The 18020-nt window shown below is 44.5% G+C and overlaps 1 protein-coding gene across 1 annotated transcript in view; it reads left to right on the top strand.

The window, feature by feature from the left end:
* Nucleotides 1-14423, top strand: part of ERP27 (endoplasmic reticulum protein 27) — a 17562-nt gene extending 3139 nt beyond the window's left edge. Inside the window, exons 3-6 of the mRNA XM_009999033.1 lie at nt 3820-3933; nt 6922-7047; nt 13514-13711; nt 14379-14423. Of these exons, the coding sequence (XP_009997335.1) occupies nt 3820-3933; nt 6922-7047; nt 13514-13711; nt 14379-14423 (483 nt within the window). The remainder of the gene's footprint in view (nt 1-3819; nt 3934-6921; nt 7048-13513; nt 13712-14378) is intronic.
* Nucleotides 14424-18020: the final 3597 nt, after the last annotated feature.

The raw sequence follows: 18020 nt of genomic DNA, 5'->3' as shown, positions 1-18020 counted from the left end.
ACACACACACAGACACACACACAGACACACACACAGACACACACACAGACACACACACAGACACACACACAGACACACACACAGACACACACACAGACACACACACAGACACACACACAGACACACACACAGACACACACACAGACACACACACAGACACACACACAGACACACACACAGACACACACACAGACACACACACAGACACACACACAGACACACACACAGACACACACACAGACACACACACAGACACACACACAGACACACACACAGACACACACACAGACACACACACAGACACACACACAGACACACACACAGGCACACAGACACACACACAGACACACAGACACACACACACACACACACACACACGCAGCCCCACAGCCCCAGCAGCCCCCCAGCAGCTCCCTGCCGCGCACAAGGCTGCGTCTGCAAAACGAGGGCTCTGCTTCAGGCTTTCCCCCTGCCCGCCGGTTTTGGGGACAGGGGCACCAGGGCAAAGGCTTAAAAACTGCCTGCAGGCACGCTACGGGTAGTCGTGGTAAAGAGGAAGATTGAAGCTGCTCTTCTCTCCTCAGGGCAAGCAGAAAAAAACCCCAAAAGACAAACAAACAAACAAAACCCAACCAACCAAACAAAATAACCAAACAAAAAAACCCCCAACAAACAAACAAACAACAACAACAAAAAATAAACGACTTCTCATTGGCGACCCCACCTGCCCCAAACAGGGCTTTTACTTTTCATTTGCAGAGTGCCCATCACTGAGACATACAACATTTATTACACCTGATGAGGTTCTCTATTTTAAGACCTCCCATGGACCTGGTCCAGCACCCATTTCTTTGCAAAGAACCATGCCCGTGTTTCTGAGTGACCTGCCTGGAGTTCAGAGTTACTTGAATGGGGTTTCTGTGGCTTTGGAAAGGCTCCTGAGACACATCAAAAGCATCTAGAGACCATGTTACAATGGATTGGCACAGCAGGCTTGATATAAAATCTTGCCAAGTGTCACTTCAGACAGACAAAGCTGTCTCTGACACTCCCTGGGTGCTCAACTTTTCCATCGTGGCTGAAACCAGATCCAGACTGGGTCTCTGCCGTTTGAGATGCTCTGCCACCAAAAGAAATTCCAAATGCTCTCATCTGTCTCCTATGCTGTGTTTTGCAGAGTTATTCCCTGAGTAAGCTTTGGACATGGGCCCATTAAAAATGTTACTTTGCAGTTTCTTAGGGATGGATGCTGTGCAAGATCAAATCTTTGTTGACTCCAGCTGTAAGTGCTGGTGCATCACTGAATTTGAAGCTCTGTTTGCTGAAATTTGAGGTTATGATGCTGGGAAAGGCCATGCACTTGCTTCAAGACCACCAACAGAAGCCAAGAGCAAGTATTCTACTGGTTATATGAATTTCCTCATATTAGCCCTTCTCACACAAATATGGCACTCGAAAACTGTGCAGAGAGGTACATCTGAGGAGGAGAAGGGCCCTAGGTAGCACAAAATGTCCTAAATCCCCATGTCACCAGAGCTCTAAGCACACAGGGTCCTGGGGACACACTGTGTATACTGCGGAAAACTAGATGTGGCAGTTTGGCCAAATTCTAGGTCCAGGTTGTCTAAAGATTGGACAAAACCAGTTTGTTCCCCTCTCTTTCTCATCATTTCCTGCACTGTGTTTACCACTGGCGTTATCCAAATAATTCAAAGAGAATGATCTAAGAGTGAGAAATAGGTAGGCAGGTCCTTTTATTTAACCTTTTATTTGCTATGGGCAGATGTTGCAATTGCAACACCCATGTCAGTTTTGGTTCTTAGTCATAGTGGTTTTCTTCCAAAAACATTGAAAAGGTTGTTTTTGTCCTGTGGCAGATAGTGAGGCTGAGTGCATTGGGAGGGTGTTTGATTAAAAAAAAGTGTCTGGATTGTTGGAATTTGGATGATATTGAATATTCTTTGTTCACAGTCAAATTTTTTGCTGCTGAACTCTTGTTTAATAGGGAAAAAAAAAACAGCCAATAAACTAATAGGTCAGGTTCAAATGTGGTCGACAATTCGCTTCTCTAATTGTCAGTTTTTCTTAAAGTAAACTATTCAGACACATTAACTTTCCTTTTATTCTGTGCTAAATACCGTGTAGGAGTAAGGGGTCAGAGATAAAAAGGAAAAGAAAAAATAACTGAGACAGGAACTTGGAATCAAACACTAATTTGAAGAATACAAAGATGCGTGACTAGGATAGCAGTGAATCAGAGGCATAAGCTCATTTTTTCCTTGCTTTTGCAGAGTGTGGAACACTTATAACGTTTAGAAGTTTAAACCATAATTACAGTAGTAGGAGGGGCTGCTGTCACTGCTTCTTTGCAAATAGTGGAGGGAAACTGATTTATTCTAGTGAGTAATCTGGCCTTGTAGACCTAAAAAGAACATAATTAACAGATGCTAACAAGTTGGTTATATGGAGTGATAAAGACCTTTTGACTAGAGCTTCAACTATTAGATACAGGCTATTTTCCAGCCTTATATTCTTAAGATCATAAATGTTGAGCGCAGATTGAAGATGTTATTATCTCACAAATGGAAATCAAGTGTTTCCAGAAATCCATGGAAGTCAAGAGAAGACTTTCCATGGAGTCCAGGGTGCTTTTGATTGGTTCCCAAAGAGTGTTGTGAACTCACCCACTCAGCTGTTAATGCTGCCCTGATAATTTGTATTTGAGTAGAGCTGCCCTTTCATTTTATAATCTGTGAGAGAAATCAGGCCATCCAGTCTGAAAAGCACCAGTTTGGGTTGCAGGATGGGGTGCTGTGGCCCCTTACCAGATCAAAAACCTTGCCAATGACCACAGAACAGCAAAAAGTGCTTTAATGTCTGCACACCACTGGAAAAACTAGCACAAATATTTTCAGAGGTTGTACAGATGCGGAGAATAAAATCTGGTGGGTGCATATGGACCTTTCCTCAGCCCCAAGAACCTCATTCAGCTCATGTATCAAAGGCCTTCATGTCCCAAACTTTGATCTTAGTGTGTCACAGCCCAGCATGGCTCAACTTGGTCACATCCTCCAGTGGTACTGCATAGCAGCTCTGCCCCTTAGGGTGGTTTAGTTATCATTCAATGGTTGCCTTCTTTTTTTTTTTTTTTTTCTGTTTGCCAGGTCATGAGAACCTCAATAAAATCACATCATGTGAGTAGGGGGATAAAGTGTGGGGAGATGTGTGGCAGGATGGATTTTTCACTAAAGCTAAAATGTGTGGGGCTTGATTTTTATTTTTTTTCCCCACTACTGTACTGGAAAAAAAACAAAAACAACCCTCTTTTTATTGGAGAGATTTCCTGCTTGCATAATGTTTCCAGGAAATCCATCCAGGCCCATGCCAATGTTTATTACTTGTAGAAGAAATAGAATAAGCTGTTGAAGATTTTTAAAAGGGATGTAAAGCCAAAATTGATGTGAGGAGTTAGGCAAGATTTAATGATCTCTCCCCACAATGCCTAGAATTGTTGATCAGCTAATCCTCCCTGTCTCCAGTGCGTAAGGAGCTGATACTTTAGGGCTATCTGGAAACCTCAGTGACTTCTGCTTTGCCGTGAGTTTGCCTTGAAGGAGGGTGGAAGACAGTTATCTCAAAGTGCAGAATGGTCTCTACAGGTTTTGGACCTTCAGAAGTGAGGATTATGTGGCAAGGGGAAGAAGGATGATGGTGTCCAAGGGGGTGGGTGTGTCCATGAGTGAGTACCATGAGTGCCTCTGAAGGGGATGCTGAGAGGAGAGGATGGTTGTGACTGCAGCTGTCTTTGCCTGTCTTCAGGTGGACAATGACCGGAGAGATCTGGATATGAATGACAAAGAAGTTGATGTGGAGAAGATGACTCGTTTTGTTCGGATGAATGAGCTCCGTCTGGTCACAGAGTACAACCCTGTGGTAATTACCAGCTCCCTGCATCCTTCACCTTGGCATTTGATCTCCTCCTCATGCGCATTCTCTGGCCCAAGTGTTTGTACCCCCAGATGTATGTGAGGGTAGTGGCAACAGTGTGCATGGGGCTGGGGAGAACACTGGCTCTTTGCTCTTTACTGCTACTCTGTGTGGGGACTGCTGTGCTGGACTGTGTGAATGGAGTGGGGAAAGGAAGTGAGGCATGGCAGTTCCTTTAGCTTGCCAGTAGATTTGGGGTGTTTATGGGCAGAGAGCTCAACTTCTTACCACCCATGCCATCAGTGCTGCTTCCTCCCATGGGCGTTTGCTATGTTGTGCCATGTCTGCAGACCCCACTGAGCCAGGATCCCCCCTCTTTTGCTGAGGAGCCTTGAGAAACATGGAAAGTTGAATAACCTACTCCCAGAAGGGAGGCCCTTCTTCATCACCCAGCACAAGGTGATTGACATAAGCCCAGCTATTTGAAGGCATATACAAGAACCAGTTGGAAACTTCCCAAACAAATTTTTTCCCATCCTCTCCAGAATTCATCAGCTCAACAAAAAACATGAGACATAAGATGCTTCCATGTCAGCCATCTTCATTAGCTTACCCACCTGACTGGCAATCACTGGCTCCCAGTGCTCCTTTCTTCTATAAATGATAGCCAAAGGTTTAGGCTCCCCTGAAATCTCAGCAGTCCACTGTGCCTATTGCTGTGGAGCTAATGGGTCTTAGAAGCTCTGATGACTGCAAGGCTGAGACTTTATCATTGCTGGCAGGCTCTTCTGTGAACTTTTGAATAGCTGCATCAGTGATGACCAGGCTCAAAGGAGAACGGCCCAACCTTTTGCGAAGATCAACCTTTTCAAGCCAGTGCCAGGATCAACTAAGAGGGCTGACATGTTCCCCAGCTCAGGTGCAGCCTGCCAGTAGACAGAGCATTTTGTTTTGAAAGCACAAAATTTTATTTCTGGAGTGAAATACTGTAGAAGTTATTTTTTTTTTTTCTTTCCAAGATAATTTTTTTTTAAAAAAAGTGTACTTCTTTTTTTCATCTTGATAAAAGGATGTGAAAAAGGTGTTTCAGAATCACAGAATATTTGTGGGGACAGAAAAGCTATATTCTGCCCTGCTGTCCTTACAGTCCTTTGAGAGCACCCACGTCACGTCAGCAGGGATGTGCTTGTTATCTTTATAAACACTCCAGCCTTCTGAACCCTTGGAGCCTCCATTGCATCTTTTGCCAGTTCATTAGGTCATGGCTCCTTCTTCATGTGTTTTTGTTGATGCTTTGGGTTCTCACTCCATTGCATCCTGTTCAGCATCCAGGCTGTCTCTCTGAGAATTCCTGAGCTGTTTAGCAAGTTCATCCATCCTGACTAGAAGTACACTTCTTGTTCCAGTTTGTTGGGTTTTTTTTATTTGTTTGTTTGTTTTTTCCCAGGCACTCTGGAGTCTTATCGAGGTGCTGCAATTAACAGTGCCTCCTGCAGTCCATGGCCCAAAGCCCTCCTAGTTCTGCTTGGTTTTGTGTCAATATTTATTCCCAGTGCATATGCTGTTTACATCTAAGAATGCTGCTGGTCAGCAGAGGCTGGGGTCATGCGGATCACACTGAGAGCTGCCAAGACTTTCTCTCCCCATCCTGAGGCCCTTTCTGTTTCTCCCACATAGTTTAGGCATTTTTAGGCAATGCTTACCCTGTGGGCTTTCCGGGAGAGTCTGATGTGACCTGGCCACATTGATAAGCTCTGCTGATAGCTCTTGCACAAGGCTATGTGGACAGGCACACCTTTGTGTGGAGCTGCCATAGGAACTGCTGCTCCATCCCTGCCCACTCTGAAGCCCTGCCTTGTCATGGCCCTTGGTGCTGGCTGACTTAACCCTCGTCTTCAGCCTTTTCCTATCCTATGAGGTCTTCTAATGCTCTCCAGCCTTGGTTTACATCCCCTTGACTCTCCCCTGCCCCATCTACACACCACCAGAGAAGTGAAGAGGTGCAAAAAGTCTGATAAACATTACATTAATGGCAGAGTCCCGGCTGCCAAATAATAGATGCTTTGCAGTGCATGGCCCCCGCCAACACGCACTCCATGACCCCTTCTTTATTACTTCTGGAGTGTGTGGAAACTTTCTCCTCCCACTGGCGGGGAGCTGCACCGTCTGTGCCTCCGTGGTTTTGGTGGCACGGGGGAGGCAGCAGGTCTGGCTGGGCTGCTGTTTAGCTTGAGGGAGAGGCTGCAAGTCTGCAGGAAGTGGGCAGGAGGAGAAGTGAGATGATGAGTGAGTGAGTGCCTGGAGATGGTGCAGCAGCTTCTTGGGCAATGCCAGCCCTGTCTCTTCACAGAGGGCCAGTGTGTGCTGCCTGCTTGGTCCTTGCCCAGGGGATGAGGGGCAGCGGCTCCAGGGCTTCTCCTGCCGCAGGACAACAGAGGCACTTTTAACTCTAAGCACTCTGGGGTTGCTGAAATGGGTCTCTGGACTCATCCCCACCCTACACACAGCTTAATGCTGAAGAAAGGAAATAAGGCAAGACAACGACCCTAACGCTACAAATCCTTCCCACTCTCTTGCTCCCATTTTGGCCAGGTGCTGGACCTCAATGGTTCAAGGCACCCTAATGGACAGTGTTTGCTGGCCTTCCATCTCCATTCCCTTTTTCCTCTAGACTTCAGCTTTCTGTATCCAGGCAGTCCCCTTGCCTAGCCACTGACTATCCTGAGGCAAGTGATTAACCCTTGTGGTCTTCAGACTCTCCTCTCAGAAGTAAGCAAAGTCAGGAGGTTAAGCACTTCCGTGAAGAACCCAGATTGGATCCTTCCTGCCTTAAAGAAAGCTGTTCTGCTTGTGAGGCTGATTTGCAAAGAAATCTCAGCTGATACATGAGGATTGATGTCCCTCTGGCAGTGCATCCAATGTGGATTTGATGTTCTCAATCTCCTTGTCCATGTATGTTTCTCTCTCTATCTGTGGTGGTTGTGTTTTTGGCAGACAGCAATAGGTGTTATGCAGAGTTCTCTCCAGCTTCACCTCCTTCTGATCACAGACAAGATGTCCCCAAAGCACCCTGAGCGAATGCGCAAATACCGGGCGGCAGCAGAGCTCTTCAAGGGGAAGGTAAGTCCAAACAAAGAAGAAGGGGAGACACTGGGGAGAAAAAGGGAGAACAGTGATTCAGTGACTTCTTCTGTGCATGGGAAGTGCATAATCTCATTCTCCATGCATTAGGGGAGCAAAGGCCAAGTGGCAGGGAGAAGAAGATAAGCTGCATAACTAAGTGGAGGGGTTGGGTCTGTTCCACTTCTCCTGTTTTGCCTTCTTGTGGGGAAAATATCCTCTGCAGCCTGCTCCTCTCCCTGCTCAGTGGGACATGATGTACTTCCTTGCTTCTGGTCCAGTTTTGTTCTCTTGCACTGGAGGACAAACAGCTGCTGCAGTTCAGTCTGGCGATGGTTGCACTCCATTGGTGTGGGAGGTGATTTTGTATATACAGCCTACAGGATGCCAAGGAGCATTATATAAGTGACCAGACAGTAATTAACCTCACGGTGCTTCTTAACCCTTAGCCTTCTGATCGGATCCCGGGGAGTAGCTATTTTAAAGGAGTTGTGAATAGGTTTGTCAGATTTCCCTCATATCACATCCCATGTGTGATAGGGTAGATGGGGTCTTTCAGAGAAATTTCACCTGTTTCCCATCCCTCTGTGGGCAGAGCTCCTCAGACAGTAGATCGTCCCATGGCTGATCCTCTGCCAGCTGCTGGATTACAGAGGAATTTTTGTCTGGGGAACAGAGGAAGGAACTGGCAAGTAAAGGAGGATTGGAAGCCGTGAGAAGGCATTTGGGGCAAGAGAGAGGGAAGAGCAGCTGACAGCAGCAGGGAAGGCTGAGCTGAGAGGCAGTGGAAGAGATCTTCCCAGGAGAAGAGTGAAGCAGGAAAGAGTTGGGGTTTAAGAACAAGAACATCTGCATGTGGTACTGAAGGAGCAGATTAAAAATCAAATAGAGGGTCCACCTCAGAACCGTGCACCCTCAAATGTCTTGAGACTTGTTTATGGGAGGACTGCTTTAGACCTTGCCATCTGTCCTACCAATTGGCAAGAGACGAGGCAGAAACGGTGCATCAGTCAAAAGGTCTCTTCAAAAGTGTTTTGCTTTGATGAATACATAATGATAAAACTCATTAATCTAAAAAAATCTAACCATCACGTGTGAGATGCATGTTACAGTGACACTGCTATTCCTATCCTCCATAAGCAGCAGAATCTGGTACAGGACTTCACCAGGCAGCTAATTTTTCTACCACAGTGCATTGCTCTATAGCATCACTGTCCTTTGCTGATGTGGCTGCAGTCAGTTTTCTTTTCATGTGACATGCCCAGATCTGAGCAAATGTGAATACTTCTCCTTCCTACTTCACAAAACATTTGATAAAATGTTGTACTGCTGTCAATTTATGAATTGACAGCAAGCCAAACCTATCTTTCCTTTCTTCATGCAAGCAAGTTAAAAAGTTAGCCAGAGTAAAATATAGAAATTAAAGATGTCGTGATTTGACTAACTTTTTTCTACTTTGCCATAGTGGTTCTGCAGGACACATAGATGAAAGGACTTAGAGTCTAATAAGTTGTTTTTGCTGAAGGAGTGACACTGTGAGAAGGAAATTGTCATTTGGACTGCCATCTTACAAAGCAGGAAGGGAAAGCTAAGATCCCACTGTTTTGGTCTTAGATAGAATCATAGAATCATAGAATGATTCGTGTTGGAAAAGACCTGTAGGATCACCAAGTCCAACCATCATCCCTACTCTACAGAGTTCTCCCCTAAACCGTATTCACCAACACCACATCCAAACGACCCTTAAGCACATCCAGGGATGGTGACTCAACCACCTCCCTGTCCAGCCTGTTCCAGTCTCCAACCACTCCTTCTGTGATTTTTTTTTCCTATTGTCCAGTCTAACCCTCCCCTGTTGCAGCTTGAAGCCATTCCCTCTTGTTCTATCACTAATGACCTGTGAGAAGAGACCAGCACCAACCTCTCTACAATGACCTTTCAGGTACTTGTAGAGACTGATGAGGTCTCCCCTCAGCCTCCTCTTCCTCAAACTAAACATTCGCAGCTCCTTCAAGTGTTCTTCACAAGATTTATTCTCCAGGCCCTTCACCACCTTCGTTGCCCTCCTCTGTACTCGCTCCAGCACCTCGATATCTCTCTTGAGTTGAGGTGCCCAAAACTGGATGCAATACTCCAGGTGTGGCCTCACCAGTGCTGAGTACAGGGGGACAATCACCTCCCTCCTTCTGCTGGTCACACTATTTCTAATACAAGCCAAGATGCCAATGGCTTTCTTGGCCACCTGGGCACACTGCTGGCTCATATCCAGCCACTTGTCAATTAGAACCCCTAGGTCCTTTTCTGCCAGACACTTTCCAGCCACACTTCCCCAAGCCTGGAGTGTTGCCTGGAGTTGTTGTGGCCCAAGTGCAGGACCTGGCACTTGGTCTTGTTGAAGATCATACCATTAACATTAGCTCAACGATCTAATCTATCCAGGATCTATCTATCTCTGCAGAGCCACCCTGTCCTCATGCAGATCAACACTCCTGCTTGGTGTCATCTGCAGACTTACTGATAATACACTCTATGTCCTTATCAAGATCATCACTAAAGATGTTAAACAGAAACGGTCCCAACACTGAGCCCTGAGGAACACACCTGTGAATGGCTGCCAGCTGGGTTTGACTCCATTGACCACCACTCTCTGGGCCTGACTGTCCAGCCAGTGCTTGATCCAACAGATCGAGTGCTCATCCAGGCCATGAGCAGCCAGTTTTTTTATGAGAGTTCTATGCAGAGCTGTGTCAAATGCTTTTTGGAGGTCCAGATAGACAGTATCTTCAGCCTTTCCCTCATCCAATAGTTGGGTCATCAGATCATAAAAGGAGATGAAGTTCATCAGGCAGGACCAGATCTTAGGATCTGGATACTAAGGAGTGTGCAAATTGGTTTGTACACTTAGGTTTGTCTCTCTTGCTCTACCACGTAGAAAGACATGAATTAGTTTGAGTATCAGAAGCAGCACTGTACAATGCCATGGAAATCTTTCTTAAGTGGAGTTATCTGTTGCGAGGACTATCAAGTGAGCTCAGGTTCATGAAGAAGTGATTCTCCTGCTAGTACCAGAATTATGATCCCTTCATTTAAGGTTTATTATCTGTTTATTTGTGCCTGAGAGAAAGCTGAGGTTTTCAGCTGGAAAACTGATGATGCTGTACAGTCAGGACAGTTTGAAAACAACCTGAACTGTGCTCTGAGCAGCAGTGTCTGCAGGCAGTTTAGGTTCCTCTAGATTTTATTGTGGAACCTGGGAGCTATAAAATGCTGTAGAGTGCAAATATTAGATGATGCTGTGCCAGCAAGAGCTGACAAGAATAAGAAGAAATATGGTACTTTTCTAGCAGATTTTGAGAAACAGTTGTGGATGGTAACAGTGAACAGACAGAGCTCAGTGTTGCAGCTGTATGAGTGAACCCACCAGCCTTCTTGGAAGGATCCTACTGTGATCAAATATGTGCTTATTTGAGAAAGTACTGCCAAGAGTCCAGGCTTTCTACTGGAAAGGAAATGTCAAGATTTGCATTGTTGAGCCAAACTAGCATAAGCAGCTTCAGTTTTCTTTCCACAGTATCAGAGCGTAACATGACAATTGCAGCTGGTGTACTTCAGGGGTGTTTGCAGAAGTTTCAGTAAGGTGATGCTAGGGATAACAAAAGCAGCTTTTGCTGTAACTGATGTAACTGGTTTACAATATCAGAATAATTTGGGTAGAGATGTTTGCAAAGTCAGTTTTTACTTATATGTAGGCCAATTTAGAAATAGGTTCTGAGAAATTCCTGAGAGTCCTTCGGGAGTTCTTCCATGGAAATGAAAGGACAGTGTTCTTCCTTTTGCAGACAGTAATTAATACACTTTCTATTTTTCTTGCCAGACATTGATGGCTCCAAAAGTAAGAGAGATAATACTCAGAGATGCCTCTTTTACCCATAAACAATGAAACCTGTAATATTTGGGTTGTCTATGTAAATTAACAGATATCTCCATTAAAGTTGTTTTTATAGTTTGCTTTTTTTTTAAGTAATGACTCATGTTTTTGTTTTACTTCCATGCACTATGTAAGCTATGTAAGAAATTAATCAAACTTTAGAATTTTATCTTTTTGCTCATAAAGTCTCCTCAAAGAATTAAGGCTGCAGTTCCATGAAGTTCAAAGTCAAACATCGGACATGATGCTTGATCATCTTTTCTGTTTGTCTTTAGTTAGATAGAGGAAAAACTAAGCAACATCAGACTGGTTTCTACCATTACAGTATTATCTTCAATTAACTTTAATTCCTTGGTCAATAACATCATGCCATATCTTCCTGGTATTTACCAGGAACTCAATGTTCTAAAAGCACATAATTCCATATCTTAGTATTTACGAGGAACTTGATGTTCTAAAAGCACTGGGCTAGGAATCAAGTTATCAAGACACCAAGACAGAACCAGTATACAAAGTTTTCTGAGAGAGTGCTTATTGCAGGTGACAGTGCACAGATAATATCACGCGTGGAGGAGAGGATTTGTGTCAGGAGTTTCTCACCTATGCAGATCCTTCACTGCTTGTAGCAGCAGACCTCTGAGCACTGTCAAGAAGATTGCTATTGAATGAAAGAATTTAATGGAAATTATTTCAGAATGAAAAAAACCCCAGCTAGTGTACAGGATAGTATGAAATACCAAATGAATTTTCTGTTTGGGTTGGAACTACCTTATTTCTAGCACTGGCATGAGAGTGGGCACCATAGTGGGATTGTTTTGATGAATTATAGACTTAGTTGTGTGATCAAAGTCTTTGGGCCCTTTTCAGTGCTGGTAGAAAAGGACAGACATGTCCTTTCTTCCCTTTTAAAATAAGTGGAATAAAGTGCCTGTTACCATTAATTCTGGAGGTTACCTAGATGACTGGCTGACAAAAGATTAAGATCTAGATAGCAGAAGATAGGCAAAGTGAATCTTGTCTCCTGGTCAGTCTACTTCTCCATAGTCACTGCGTTCATTCTATATTATTAGAGCTGGCTGGGGATGTGTGAACAAAATACATTACTCAGGGGAAGATGCTGGGTACCAGTGAAAATGTTGTTCCTGTTTCTATATCACAGTGATTAACTGTAATTAAGCCTTACACCAGACAAACTACCCCTCCTGCACACAGGCTGTTGCCTCGGAAAGTTTCCATATATATTTATATTTTTTTTTATTATTTTTTTTTTTCATAGAACATAAATTTAATAAAGTAAAGAATTTGAGTTTTACCAAGTTTATTTTTAGAGAAGAAAAAAGTCTTGAACTGACTTGGGTGTTCTTGATTGAAAAGAAAGAAAAACATGAGTCACAGCATGTGAACTGGGCACATCATCTTCATATTGCATTTCTCTTCTGTTTTTAAACTCTTATTTTTTATTGTGTAAGTTAAGTAATAACCCTGTCCATAGATACATCAAATATGTTAAGCCCAGTGCATTGCACAGGATAAAGAGAAGATAAACTGGCTGAATGTTTCTTTCACTGGCTTGGATGTCACCTACCAAGGGATTCTATTTAATTAGGTCAATAGCTGTTTATATTTTCTTTTATTAAAAATATACATAATGTTGGTATTTAGTATTAACATACAATTTAAGAAAGATTTTTGAGATAACTCTGTATTTTACTGATAATCTTTTAGATGCCAAAATTTTAAATTTGTACTAATTCTTACTTCTCCTGGAAGATCTCAGTTAAAATTAATTCTTAAAATAAAATAATGGAGAAGTTCACCAATTCTGATAAATATGTACTACTGAAAAATCCCTGTGGAATCCTAATCCTTGGCTTGATTTTGCTCTCCAAGACTATTCAGGAGCCCAGAAAACTATAGGTCATTCTCATCCTGGCTTATTCATTTTTGGGCTGTCTTGCCCAGTTTCTTAAATGATTGCAACTTCATTTCTATTCACTGCAGATCATGTAAATACCTCCTTTGTGTTTGGTACTCTAATGTTCTTATTCTTGTAGGCTCCTATTGCTCTGTACCTCACTCCCCCATTCTTGCAGTTGAGTTTGGTTCTCCATGCACCAAAACACCTTTTTACTCTGCCACTCTGGGTCTTGCAGGGACGTGAGCATCTTATCCAAATAACATGCAAGTAGAGGGGTCAGCTTCTTTCACATGTACCACTAAGATAAAAGACACCTTGTTTCCTCATCTGTTAGGAGAACAGATGTGGAGACTGCCTTCCTGCAATACTGTAGATACATTCTTAAAGAAGGTGAAAGAAGACATGGTTTTTGGTAGTGTAAGTCTAGATGTGATAAAAAAATAGAAAAACACACTGCATGGAGCAGTTAGATAATGGCAGAGCAAAGCATTGTCCTTACAGAGTATGTTAAGTTTTCTCTAGATCTTTATAAAAGAATTAATCTTTTTCTGATCACTGGGAATCTGTTCTTTCTCTCAGTTTCTGTTTTGATCACATTTCTTTTCCTATTTCCATCACAGGTTCTCTTCATCCTGTTAGACAGCAATTTGAAGAGCAATGAACGAGTAGTGTCATTCTTCAATCTGAAGAAGTCCCAGCTGCCAGCTCTAGCTATATTCCATGCACCAGATGAGGAGCAGGATGTGCTGACTGTGAATGAAGTCTCTGTTGAGCGTGTAGAGGACTTCTGTAATAATTTCTTACAAAGACTAAAGAAGGTAAAGGGGGACTCCTGTGCAGTCTACAGGAAGCTGGGATCTTGTAGGACAATGCTGTTACTAACAGGGCTCTTGAAGAAGATGCCTTCTGTTCCTTGAACTCCTTCCCACCCCTGCCACCTCCTCTTTCATTTTAATTTGCACCTAAGTATCTGAAAAGCATTAGATCTAGAGCCTCTTTCTTCCCTGACCTAGTCTACAGCAAGAAGACTTCACTGACCTCTGCAACTGTACATGCTCAGTGAAGCATCTATTTTCTGGGAACAGCAGCTGGGGAGACAGTGAAAGATGCTTTTGGACACTGAGAATGGGGGTAGTGGATGACAGCACATAAGAGAGGATCGTACAGACAGTGGCATAGATAGGAAGGAAATCTATCAAGAAGGCCACAGAATAGAGCATACAGACAAGGGCTCAGGACTCTACCAGTGGTCTCTGCTTGGACAGGCACAATTTAATCTCCATGTTCCTTCAGTGTTAATAGTTTTCTCTCTTTCAAAAATCATCTTCTTGTAGCATAGAGGTTTTGTGTGCAATTGAAATGGGATAAGCAAGGTAGTGGTATAGAGAGTGGAAGGAAGCATTTAAGTTGGTTTGTTTCATTTTATCACTATGCTGAGAAACTGAGAAATGTCAAAACTTATTTCATGCCTCTAATGTGTTTTAGAAAGAAGATGAACCTCAGGATAATGTCCCCAACGAGGAACTCTGATTCTTTCTCAGCCAACAGAATGACTGTGTCCAGAGTAATCAGTTTGTGGTGTGTGAAGAGTTCACTGAGCTCAGGAATTCCTGGGATAGTAGGATTAAGGGGCCAAGTCAGTCACAGAGTCCCATCTCCATGCTATGTACATATATGCTGCCTGTTCTCTCTAGGAATCTCTTCTCCCTTGTCATTTGTTGGCTCCTGCTCTATTTTCTCAGTACTCCAGGAGGCCTGGTATTGCCCTACATTGTGTCCTTCCATGCCACCTCTGTTGAAGCAAATGATGATTTGGCAAAATTGCAACATCAGAGATAAAGCTTGTAGATCCCAGAGATGTGTTTCCTTCGTTGTCTTTGCTTTTGATGCCATGCCGGGAATCCACTGTGCCTCTCCTGGCACTAGGAACAGATTGGTTGCTTGACATCACATGAACTTTTCAATTTATTTTACTAAATAAAGTAGAAAGTGAATAGCCTGAATTTTTATGCAAATACATTATTTCCCACTCCCCATGTCTTTTACTTATGGACAAAGCCTGTGTGTTTCTGAGTGAGCAAGCTCAAAAATCTCCTTTCTCTGAATTTAAGCAGGCTCGCAACACCTAACCCGTCTATTTGGTTGCTAAGGATCATGCCCCATGGCAATGGAACCATTTTCAACAGATATTTCCACTAGGTTGAGGGATTTCTGTGAAGGTTTGGGATCAGAACAGCACTGAGTACAGCAGGTCTGAGCTGGTGCAGCAAAAATGAATGAGCCTAAGATTGAGATTGAGGCAAAGAAGAATGGGACCTGTGGCAGAGGGGCAGTAGAAAGTTGCATTGCAAGATATGGGATATTTCTGCACTGCATCAGAGGGAAAGACTGATGGCTGTGATTTGACCTCAGACATCTCTCAGAAGTCCAAGTGCTGATATACAGAGGATGGGGATGCTGCAAGAGTGGTGTATGAGCCATCCCTGTTCTGCTGTACTAGATGAATGCATTAGGCTTGTCTTGTGCTTGGCTCATCATTCTTTGGCATGAACTATGGATGCTTCTGTCAAACAGTGACTGCATTGTGTCTCAGGGCTTGAGAAACATGGCTTGGGACAGCGAGCTTGAGAAGCATAGAGCTGAGAAACTGCATCCCTTTCTCAGAGATTAGCCCAAGGCAAAGCACTGGGAATAGAAAGAAGTTGTTCTTGAGGATGAGGCAAACACAGCTTTTGGTACAATAGAGAGGCAGGTGCCAGCCCTGCATTAGCTCTTGCCTCTTCCATGCAGATCAAGCTGATGTCTTTCATGTCCCTAAGGCTCTGCTTCCCATGAAGCTGGACTTATGTCCTTTAGTGTTCTACCCTCCCTTCTCCTCTGCTTACCTAAAGCAAGCTCAATACTGTAACAGTTGGTATGGGGAATAAAAATTGCTGCACTTCTCCAAGAAGGAGAGGTATGATCAAAACTGTATGCAGGATTGTGACTTGTGTTGGAAAGGGCAGAAAACTGTCTCCCTGCACAGGAAGGAGGGCAGTGGGCAATATGGGTTTTCAGAAGCTCTGTGGTCAATGCAATAGCCAAAAACTGTTTCCTAAATGAGGCATCTCAGAAAAGAGCAGGAAAAGAAGGAGGACAGAAGAGAAAGACAAACAACCTCTGTCTGTTCAGTTCTTAGAATCATAGAATGTTTGGGTTGGAAGGGACCTTAAAGATCATCTAGTTCTAACTCCTCAGCCATGGACAGGGACACCTTTCACTAGACCAGGTTGCTCAAAGCCCCATCCAACCTGGCTTTGAACACTCCCAGGGAGGGAGTATCTGCAGCTTCCCTGAGCAACCTGTTCCAGTGTCTCACCACCCTCACAGGAAATAGTTTCTTCCTGATGTCTAACCTAGATTTGTCCTCTTTCAGTTCTAAGCCATTCTCCCTTGCCCTGTCACCACATGGCCATGCAAAAATCTCCTCTCCAGCTTTTCTGTAGGCCCCTTCAGGTACTGGATGGCTGCTATAGGGTCTCCTCAGGGTCTTTTCTTCTTCAGGCAAACAACTCTCTCAGCCTGTCCTCATAGGCTGAACAGGCCATCTTCCCTTGTCACAGCTGAGTGCTCCCTAACCTCTGGTTTCTGTGTGGCCTATGAGAACCATGTGTTGCTGGTGGACACATCTAGACAGTAATACTGAAGATGTCAAGAGAGGTCAGTTTTGGGCATTATGTGCTGCATATTTCTTTCTTTAGGCTGGTGAAAGTGAAGGTTTAGTGTCCTGTCTTCTGAGGAACCATTTCACAGTGATCTTCTGACCCTAGCATGTAATCCCAGAAGTGGAAATGTCACCATCATCAGCTGGAGCCTACAAGACCGTGAGCTTTGGCCCATGGGTGTAGTGTTACTTTAACAGCTGGAGTGAGCCACGTCTGCAGGCCTCCTAAGTGTGTTTTTCTCTGAAGCACGGGACTGCCAAGTAGCAGGCTTCGTTTGCAGCTCCAGGACTAGCGTGCCAATTCAGTACATCGAACAAAATGCCAGGTATGTGTTCAAGGTACTGAATTGGCACGCTAGTCCTGGAGCTGCAAACGAAGCCTGCTACTTGGCTGCACTCCTGGGCATGGGAGCCTTTCCCCGGTACCATCACGGGGCTGTGCTGCTGCCTCCCTTCTGCTTGGTGACCTTACCCAGGAGATGGTGTTGGTGAGCAGAGCAGAGCATGCCCTCCCCATCGGTAGGGCCAGGGAAGAGAACTGTCTGCATCGGATGACCTCATGAATGAGCATGTGTCTAGTGACAATGTATATGCCTGAATCCTGCTGGACATTTCTGTGGCTTTTATGCATCAAAGAAGGGCTGGAGAAGTACAGGAAAGATGCTGAGAGCAGCAGGCTGAGCCCTGAAGAGAATGGGAGGGTCTAAGGTGTCTTGCTGCTTTTGGCTGCTGGCTCAGCTCCTGAATGTGGACAAAGGTTGCAGTGCTGGAGTGGAAGAGCATGATTGAAGCTTCAACTTTGGTGTTGGAGTTCCTGTGCAATGCATGAGGCTTGCCAGGCCCTGCGTGTGCCCCGTGTGAGGGGCACGGTGGAGGGACGATCAGTTGTCTCTGACCTTAGGGCTGTGGGAGGGTGTGAGCACAGGGTCTAGTCCCAGACTCTGTCACACACCACTGCTTGGAGGATCTCAGATGGCTTCCCTCGCACTGGCTGAGAGCCCAGGCAGAGCAAATTCACACCTGCCTTCCAGCATCCCCATGTTTGTGGTATGTGATGGTTTTGAACTCCTGGTTTTATACCAGCCCTAGAAGATGCAGGGCTGTATCCCATAGGAAGGACCCTGCTTGCTTTCCCTAAATGGGAAAGTTGTTCCTTTTTTTATGGCTATAGCTTGTTCCTCCCTAGGAAGGGTTGTACTGATTTCTGTGTAGTAAGGTAAAGTGGGAAGGTCTTCTGCAGAGACATCTGTGAGGAGCCTTGGCGTCGTAAATGTTTCTGGTGTCACGCGCCTCTGTGGTCCAGACCAAACAGTGTGGGGGGAGCTGGCCTGCAGCACAGCTCCGAGGTCCGTGCCTTGGCCCTGTGGGGACTCAACAGCTGCAGGAACTGGGCACAGCGACGTGACTCTTCCTCAGTGCTGTAG

The sequence above is a fragment of the Chaetura pelagica genome, unplaced genomic scaffold (genome assembly GCF_000747805.2).
Source record: "Chaetura pelagica isolate M959 unplaced genomic scaffold, ChaPel_1.0 scaffold725, whole genome shotgun sequence".
NCBI classification, from domain to species: domain Eukaryota; kingdom Metazoa; phylum Chordata; class Aves; order Apodiformes; family Apodidae; genus Chaetura; species Chaetura pelagica.
This window is presented reverse-complemented; position numbering and strand designations above follow the sequence as displayed.